Source organism: Phoca vitulina, unplaced genomic scaffold (assembly GCF_004348235.1).
Source record: "Phoca vitulina isolate PV1807 unplaced genomic scaffold, GSC_HSeal_1.0 scaffold50, whole genome shotgun sequence".
In the NCBI taxonomy this organism is placed as follows: Eukaryota; Metazoa; Chordata; class Mammalia; order Carnivora; family Phocidae; genus Phoca; species Phoca vitulina.
In genome coordinates, this window is record NW_022589753.1 from 3,642,043 (window position 1) to 3,651,428 (window position 9,386).

At 53.7% G+C, this 9,386-nt stretch overlaps 1 protein-coding gene across 1 annotated transcript in view; it reads right to left on the reverse strand.

Annotated features, from left to right (window-relative positions):
* Positions 1-8,526, reverse strand: part of PHACTR3 (phosphatase and actin regulator 3) — a 207,421-nt gene extending 198,895 nt beyond the window's left edge. Inside the window, exon 1 of the mRNA XM_032387744.1 lies at positions 8,047-8,526. Coding sequence (XP_032243635.1) covers positions 8,047-8,164 — 118 coding nt within the window. The 5' untranslated portion in view covers positions 8,165-8,526. The remainder of the gene's footprint in view (positions 1-8,046) is intronic.
* Between the last annotated feature and the right edge of the window lie 860 nt (positions 8,527-9,386).

A 9,386-nucleotide genomic window follows, 5' to 3' on the forward strand; every position in this document is an offset into this window, starting at 1 on the left:
GCGGGGCATCAAACTCCCTGGATTCAAGCTCCTCCCCCAGCACCTCTGCCTGTGTATGTGCCCATGGGTGGGACACTTGGTCTCCGCAGCCCTCTGGCGCTACCTCAAGGGTTTAGAGGAAGATGAAACAGAAGGAAGCATGATGGCCCCGCGTGGAACACAGAGTTGACAACATGCACATTTTCACTCCCGCTATCAATAATTTACCAGACTGTCAGCTCCGTGAAGGCCAGTGACCTTGTCAGTCTTGTACCCGGGATAAATATTATCAAATAAAATTTGGATGGACATAATGTTCAGGCTTAGATCACACATCTTAGTCCAACCTTTAATTTCTTGGTAAAGAAATGTCATGAAACATAATAATTGCTTCAGTCTTCCAGAGATTCCTTCTCCATAATTTTCAAAGGGCAGCCTGCAGGCCACATGCAGTCCCAGATGCGTGGTTTGGGTTGGGGTTTTGTTTGTTATTAGGCTGGCGTGGCAGGGGCCGTGGCTGATTACCTACAGCCACTCTGATTATCCCCTCCTTCACCTGCTCTTGTAGGGGTAGCCATGCACCTATCCAAAACAAACCAAAAGCCAACCAAACAAAACCCCTCATTTCCCAGCCCCCCCAGCACCTGCCAAGGAGGCATCAGTGGATGTCCCTGGGCAGGGCTCCCAGGAAAGCAGGGTCATGACTCAGCAGGTGGACACCCTTCAACCTGTCACCATCCCCTTCTTCCTGCCCATAAGGTACTGCACCTCTAGCAGCAACCGTCCTGTAACCAGTGGCTTGCAAGAAAGTTGCAGAGCCTTCGACCCTGCAACCAGGAAGAGGGTGTGCTGTCTGCACTTCCATAAAAGAAAACCCCAATCTTATTTTAGCCAGCGCTGCTTAGCTTTCCTATTACATGAAGCCAAACCAATCCCTAACCGATAAACTTGACAGTATCTAACAATCACATTTCACATAAAAATCTGGATGTCCAGCCTCCGGATATAAATAGGGCAATCTGGCAGCCCTGGGCCCGTGCTCCCACACGGCCCTAATGGGCTCTATGGGAACAGTCCGATCCCCGACTCGCCTGCTGGCCAGGGTGGGGCTCCTATAGACCCTGCAGCTCAGGCCCCATGTGAAACAATTTTATAGGACATGGAATCGCTCCCACCTCGCAAATGCAAAATAGTAAGTCCCAAATCCTCTGATGTCTATTGGTTATATTCACACTTTCTCCTTTTGCCTCTCTCCCTGTGACAGTTTATGTCCACCGCATAAACGACAGTCTGGTTGAAGCTCTGGTGGGGGATCCAGAACATTCTCATCCTTCACACACTCACGGGCAGCTGCAGCTGGTGTGACCACTCCGCAGCCCTAAGTGTTACAATGGCTCAGCCGTGTCCTTCCAGAAGGTGTCCTTCCCCAAAAGGACCCTCCAGGCAAACTCACAAAAGTGCAACAACCCCCTCCCCCAAAATACACATTCAAATCTTATTTCAAGACCACCAAGATGCTGTCCCAGAATTATAGCACCAGAGTCGGTAACTTGGAGAAGGTGAGAGGACCCTGGGTGGACTGCAGTTCTGGGGAGGGGTCTGGCAGGCAGCTGGGGAGCAGCGTCTGAGGAGGAGGATCCTCCTGACGAGCCCCGCTGGCTCAGTACGGGCTTACCCACATTCACAGGTGGGGGAAATGAAGCGCAGAGAGGCTGACAGCTTGGCCCTGACATGGACCCAGTTATAGGAGGGGCTGCCAAGGGCCCCGGGAGCTGTCCCTCCCATGCCTCCCCACTCTTTTCACAGGGTTCTCTGCCTCCTGCCTTTATTCACAGAAGATGGAATGATCTCAAGGTGATCAGAGGATGTCTGAGGGGACATTTGCCTCCTCGAAGCTGTGAAACCAATGACCAGCGTCTCAAAATTTACTCACGGTCATAGACAATAGTTCAGTAAGCCTCACTTGCCAGGAGTTAGGGACAACAATTACCACTATGTGACATAAAGGAAACGGATGTTCGGAGAAGGGAGGTGACTTGCCCAAAGTCACTTAGCCTGTGTGTGGCAGAGCCAGGACTTGGACCCATCCATCCAGCTCCAGACAAAGTATGTTTGGAGGTCATTGTTCTCTTAGTCCAAGAGAGCCATCCAGCAAGAACCAAACATGGCATATTTTAATTCCTCTGGGGAAGCTCGCTGAGTTGAAATAAATTAATCTTGTGTGGATAGGAAATGGTCTGTTTGGACACCCTCCCCTTAACAACATAAGAAGATCAGACTGAAGGAGGCCAAGGCCTCTCTAGCATGAGAGCTCTGGACCATGACAATCCCACTCTGGTGAACTCAACCAATTAACAAACATTCACTGGGAAATAGCCAAGTGTAGCATAACCAGGAGGACAACGGACAAGGCCCAGCCCTCGGGGGGCTTGCAGTCCACAGCAGCGCTGCCCAACACTGTGGCGATGGAATGTTCTAGATCCACACTATCCAATTTGGCAGCCACCGGCCACATTTGGCTATTGAGTTCTTAAAATGTGGTCAGTGCAACTGAGGAAAGGAAATTTTAATTTTAATGTATTTAACTCAGATTTAAATGGCTACAGGTCGCTAGTTACAGTACTGGACAGTGTTGTCTAGAGGGAGAGACATAATAAACTAGGTTATCAAATAAATCAGTGAGATCATTTCAAAGAGTGACAGAGAGAAGGCAGTTGGCAATGGATCAAGAGGGGCTCAGGGTGGAGAGGGGGAAAGCCAGGACCCTGAACTTGGTGGCTGACCTCCTCATGCTGACAAAGCCCTCCCTGCTCATGGCCTTCTGTGTGGCTTTCAGGTGAGAAGGGGGCGGGGAACAGATATTTCAAAAGTATCTAATCTTTTTCTGTGCAGTACTTTTATCGTCAGAAAAAAAAATCGATAAGTTTTTAAACTCCGTATCTTTTTAAAACATCCAGCTTTTCTTTTTAATAAGCCCAAAGAAGCTGACAAGGTAATTACTGCGTAGTTCTGCTGCTAATTAAGCCACACGGACACTCTGCCAGGGGCCACAGGGACGTCCCCAGGACTCGGGACTCGGGAGGAGAGCGCCGGAGCAAGGAGCCATGGAAGAACCACCAGGCGAGAAACAGGGTACATTTCCCTCATCACCACTGGGCCCTGGGGCTGCGGCAAAGGAGACACCAGAGGGGGTTTACACTTTGGAAAACTTCCTGCCCTGCCTTGCAGGACCAGGCAGGGGGACGAGAACTGGGTACTGGGTACTGGGACTCAGTACTGAGGGTCCGGCCACAAGGTGGCAGGGGCTCCCAGCGGCCAGTGACAGGGAAAAGGAAAGCAGCAAGAGTGCTCCCCAGGGAGGAAGGTGGATGTGTCTGTGTGTCAGTCTGCAGCTCAGGAGGGCACAGGATGCTCTGAACGGCTTCTCTCCCTCCAGACGTGGATCTGCCCCTGCAGAAGGCTGCAGCTGCTGGTCCCCCAGCCACCCTTTGGCTGTGCCTGAGCTGCTTTTCCACGGGGACCGTCCAGCTGACCAGCCACAAGCCTCATCAGCTAAGACCCTGGTGTCTGGTGCCTGCATCCATTCATTCCACAAATGTTCGCTGGAGCCTCCTGCACATGAGGTCCATGCTGGGCTCTGGGCCGAGAGGGGGACACACCACATGGATGACAGACCCCGAGATCCCAGGCAGAGAGGAGCGCCATGAGTGAATCAGAGCTGAGGGACGGGATTGGGGCTAGTTGGGGCAGGGCATCTCCTTTAATCTAGCCGGGTGGACAAGGAGGGCGTTCTGAGGAGGTGTCATCAGCCCGAGACCTGAAGGATGGGAAGGGGACAGCAGGACACAGAGGTCTGGAGCTCAGGAGTCAGACAGGTCAGGGCAGGGCCCCCCACACACTCACGCAGGGACACACACACATGGAAGCTGTCAGCCGAGAGACTGAAGCCATTGCTGAGTGCTAGACTCAGGGGCTCCCCAGGTGAGCTCACCTGAGCCATTTTACCCCCAGGGGACACCAGGCGATGTCTGAAGACATTTTGGGGTGTCATAACTAGGGGTTGGGGAGCTATTATCATCTAGTGGATAGAGGCCAGGGGTGCTAACCATTCTACCCACAGTGCACAGGACAGCCCCTACCACAGAGAGGGACCGGCCACAAATGTCCACAGTGCCAAGCCTGAGAAAGCCTGCCCTCAATCAAAGGTCCCCCACCTGGTTGGCCCTCCAGAGCAGAATATTTACAAAGGGAAACGGCTAGGCCCTGCAGAAGCGTTTTAAAAGGCAGTCCCAGTTGACTCTTAGCCCAGTCTCTGGTCCTGCACTGGGGAACCGAGGAGCCACCCAGAGGGGCAGGGCATGGAGAAAGAAGGCAGCCAAGGGCCTGCAGGGACCCCAATGTGGTGTGCTGGGAAGAGGGGAAGGAGCTGGGTAAGGAGGGAGCCCGAGAGGGAAAAACAGCAGAGTCCGGGGGAAGAGAGGGTCAGAAAGAGGGACAAGCGAAGGAGCAAGGACAGTCAGGGGACGAGACTGGGAAGCCTGAGTAAGTGGCACGGGTTGGACAAGAAGGAGGTCACAGATCACCCTCTCCGTGTGGGATCACGCCAAGTGCCCGTGAGTAGGAACTCCTCGGAAGGAGGAAAGGTCACGGCTCTGCTGCCTTCCCTTGTTTAAAGCTCAGTTTGGGGAGAAGGCCTGGCCATGCCTGTGGGCATAGAGTAGAGATTCACAGAGAGGAGCCTGGCAAAGATGCAGACAGAATCATTAACGCAGCGATGATGCGATGGAGAGAGTAGAAGGATAGGCCCTGGGGAGCACCGTTCATCCCCGCCACACAGCCCATGGCCACAGACGTGGCCACTGAGAGATTTAATGCACTAATAAGGCCACAAAAAGCTGCTCAAGCTGACCAGCAATCAAGGAGCCACAAATTAACACAATGAGCCACGATTTGTCACTCTTTGTGCGGGGAAAAGGAGATTGATGATTTCAGATGTTGGCAAGCCATCAGAGAAAGGGCACTCTCAGAGATTCTGGAAAGAATGTCAATTGGTACATTTTCCAGGGTGCAGTATCGTAAAAAGAAAATGTGGGTCCCCTGTGACCCAGACATCACACAAGATGGGACATACCCTACAGGAAATGTACATAGGAGTACAAGGAGACTTTGCCTGGGTACCCACAGCCAAGGGGATTGTGATGGGCAAAAACTAGAAACAACACAATTATATAAACTGAAAAATTTATTCCTTGGCATACTATGCAGGTATTAAAAGAGAGGGAGATAGAGATACACCATGTGACAAGAACTCCAAGACCCAGTGTGGAGTAGAAACACAAGTTGAAGAACCTTATATACAGTGTTTTCTTAAAGCCTTCTTCCAAGAACATGTAGCTATAAACCTACAGGAAAGGTCCAGAGGATCTCCTCTAAACTCATCACAGTGGGAACCTCTCTGAAGAGTGACAGAGGGATAGTTTATCTTTCCGAGAATGTTCTGAGTTTTTACTAAGAGAATATTGATGCATGAAAAATACATTTGGGGGGGCACCTGGGTGGCTCTGTCGGTTAAGGGTCCAACTCTTGATCTCAGCTCAGGTCTTGATCTCAGGGTTGTGAGTTCAAGCCCCACAATGGGCTCCACACTGGGCATGAAGCCTACTTAAAAAAATGCATTTGGAGAGCGAGGGTAATGCAACCTTGGGCTGTTTTATAAAAATCTAGAAGCCAGACGAAAGGAGGCAACTCTTCCCCTTGACTTTGTACTGGGTTATTCCACAGCTGGTGCACCAGGTTCAACTTTCAGGAATAAATCTATAGAGCAGCAGGAGGACAAATGAAGAAGTCCTGAAGGGAGGGCAAGATAAGGGCTGGGACTTTTCAGCCCTACTGAAGAAAAGAGCAGATCGGTGTGATAACTGCCCTAAAATAGCAAGCTCTCTGAAACCCCCAGCAACACACACCATGAGACGACCCCAACGGGACTGATGGGCTGCAGCCCCCAATAAGCCATCTGAAGAATTTTTAAATAGGTCTGCCCAAAGAAAAGCATGCACCGCACCAGAAAGAAATGAGCTGCCCATCAAAAGAGGTATGCAAGCATGCCAAGCCAACCAGGCCAGGCTGTTAAAGAAAATGCTCCCCTAGTCCACCCTTCCTGCTTCAAGCTCCCGGGCTGCTTCCAACTTGAAGATTTTGATTCTCTTTCTGCCAGAACTCCTCTGCTTAACACATCCATAAATACTTAATTGCTTGGTATCTTTAGCAAGGTTCTACCACTCACAGAATTATACATGCTATAGACTCTTCACCGCAGACATCTGCTCTCAGGGTCCTATTTTGACCATCTGAGCCAGAGACTAACTCAGGCGTTTGTCCTCCCACGGCATCATGTAAGTACCCAAGCCCTTCCACCTCTCCCTGGTGGACTGGCACCAGCCACCTGCCGAGCCCACTGTTCCCACCCACGGAAGCATCAACTCACAGACAGCCAAAAAGCTAAATCCTCCATAATTTCCGTTTCAAGTTTGCTTCCTTTTACTGCCAGGGAGACAAAAGGAGCTGGGGAGGATTCTCTCGTGACGAGCCACTCAACTTCCATAATTGGAACAATCATGGATGTGCATCTCCAACACAGAGAAAACCAATCCATCATGGAGTGCTGAAGGCTTAATCCCCAATTCCTAATAGAAGGATTAATTAAAGCCTTAAGGGTTCGCTTTGGGCAGGCTCTGCTTGAAACTCCAAGGAAATTAACTTGGCCTCCCAGATGTAGAAAAGCCAGGGATTTCCTCGGCTGGTACCTTAGTTTGACCAAATGACACAGTGTCAATAGTCCTAACAAAGAAATCTTACAAGCCTTGCATGGGTTTATTGTTTAAAATTTCAAATTGGGCCCTCGTGCCCACAGAGCTGCCTTTAATAGGTCCCTCTTTGTAGTTAGAGAGTAAAGCTCCTATGTGTTCCAGTTAAGTGAAGGAATCCCTCCCCACAAAGCCTGCGTTCACCCCAGCCCCGGGGATTATCTTGATTTTGATGCCCACTGTTTAACGTGATCAAGTCCCCATCTAGGGCCGGTGCATTTAGAGAGAATAAGTCTTCTAAGGAAGGTAAGGGCAACTCATCGTCGAAACATCATCTATGAGGGGATTGTGCTTCTCTAAGATAGGAAATTGAGTCCAGTAGCTTGATACCAAAACACCAGCTTTGATTCTTTTTTTGAACCCTACATTTCAGAAGCTCAGACTTCTCTCTGTGAAGTGAAAATTGCCTTCTGGTGGAGAAAGGTTTTAATGATCACTTTGCTTCCTGCGTCTCCATGGTGACAGGCCCCGCGCAGCCCACCCCCCTCCTGCTTTATTAGGCCTTTCTTCCTCTCTGGAAAGTAATCAATCAAGCCATATAGACGCCTTTGTAACCGGATTTATCACCTAAACAATCGACGCTGACGCGGGGGCGGGGGAGCGGACAAAGTCCATATAATGTAATGAAACCGGGCTCCGTCCTGGCGCACGCCCTTCAGCTCCCTGCCCGCCGCTCCGCCCGGCACACCTGTCCCGAGAGGCGGGCGGGCGCGCCCAGGTGCGCCAGGCCCCGCGGGAGTTGGGCGTCCAGCCGAAGCCCCCATGCGCCGCGGCCGCGGGAGCGCTGCCCTGCCGGGCCGGGGACGCCCAAGCCGGGGCCGCCGGGGCCGCCGCCCCGGGGAGGGAAGCAGAGCTCGGAGCCAGCGCTGGCGGAGGCGGCCACAGGTCTGACTCTCTTCCCCCAGCTGGTCGGCACCCAAGGCAGGGCGGCCCCTCGGAGGGGACCGCGGAGCCCACAAGCCTGCAAGGAGGGCCGATGCGGGGCGCCCGGCTCTGCCCGGGAAATCGGTTCTTTTCCGGACAAAGGGCTCCGCGGCGCCCCGGGCGCGTTCCTGGGGACGCGAACTGCGGAGCCCGAGCGCCCGGGTCCTGGCGCGGCTCCCCGATTGCAGAGCGCGGCGCGGAGCGGCGCCGGGGACGAGCCCAGCGCCGCCTGCCCCCCGGCCTGCCCACCTGCCCGGCCGCCCTCGCCCGGCCCCGTTACCTGGGTTCTCCCCGGCGTCGGCGGAGGAGGTGGCCGAGGAGTCGGTGAGAACGCTGGGGTCACTCTGCGAGCGGCCCCGCGACACGAGGCAGCCGCTCCCGTCCTCGGACGCGGCCATGGGCCTGGCCGGCGCGGGGGCAAGGTGCTGGAATCAGAGCATCCGCGGCGGCCAAGGTCACCGGCGAGGGGGCTGGAGGGGGCGTCTTTTTAAAAAGGAAAATCAAAAAGGACAGGGAAAGGGAAGGAGCCGGGGGACAAGGCCGGGCTGGCTTCGGGGCGAGACAATGGCCTGGCGGCTGGCTGCAGCCGCATCCCGGCGCGCCGCCTCGCTCTGCTATTTATTCGTGTTTATTCCCATTCTTCAGTCTATATTCCAGGAAAAAAAAAAGTTGAACCAGGAAATAAAAACTTTTTCTTGTCAGTGTTTATTGCGTGCTTGGGGCAGGGGGTGATGTCCAAGAATTTCTGGGGTCGCTCCCTCCCCCCCCCCCCCCCCCCCCCCCCCCCCCCGGGGGAAAAAAAAAAAGGGAAAAAGGAAAATCTTTGCTCTTGCAATTGCTTTAATCTGAAAGCTGTTCTTGGAGCATCTGTTGGAAAACATTAGGATTCTCCCATCATGCCATGCGAGAGGAGCATGACGTCACGAGAGAGGGGAGTGAGAGCCAGCGCGGTGATGGGGAGGGGTCTCATATACCTGGGCTGCCTGCCGCCTGCCCGAGGGAGGTGGGGGGTTTGATCATGAGTTATGAACTGCCTACCCCCCACCCCAGCAGAGCTCTAGAAACAAGAATGCTTCCAGTCCCACTTCCTCCCCTCCCCAGTGGCAGGGGAGGAGACCCTGAGGGTGCCTCCCTTGGAGGCAGGGCCTAATCTCCCCCAGCGGCTTCAGGCAGCTAGCTGGTCTCCCTGCCCTCCCTCTCTTGGGGATATGGAGGCCAGTAGGTCCTGCTGCCCAGACTCCACCATGGTGTGGGGGGGGGTGCCCTCCAGAGCTTTATCCCTGCAACGTTAACCCCTTCTCCACTGCCCACCCCTGCTTCCTCCAGGCCCTCAGCCCCCTGCCTGGGAAGACAGGCCCCTGGTGCCTTCCAGGGACGCCTCCCCCAGATGCCTAGATGGAGTTGATGGGCCAGGCAGTGAAGGTGACATCCCCTAGGACTGCCACTTACAGAGGTGCCCTCCAAAGTGCTAATGAGCAATTCTCACCATTCCAGATAGTGGCATGGGGGGGGGGGGCAGAGGCAGCTCCAGTGTCTCCAGCTAAGGCCTGGGGGACAGGAAGGGTAATGAAAAGAGGGAAGCCCAGTAAAGGCGCAGGGAAGGATGGGGTGTGACACAGA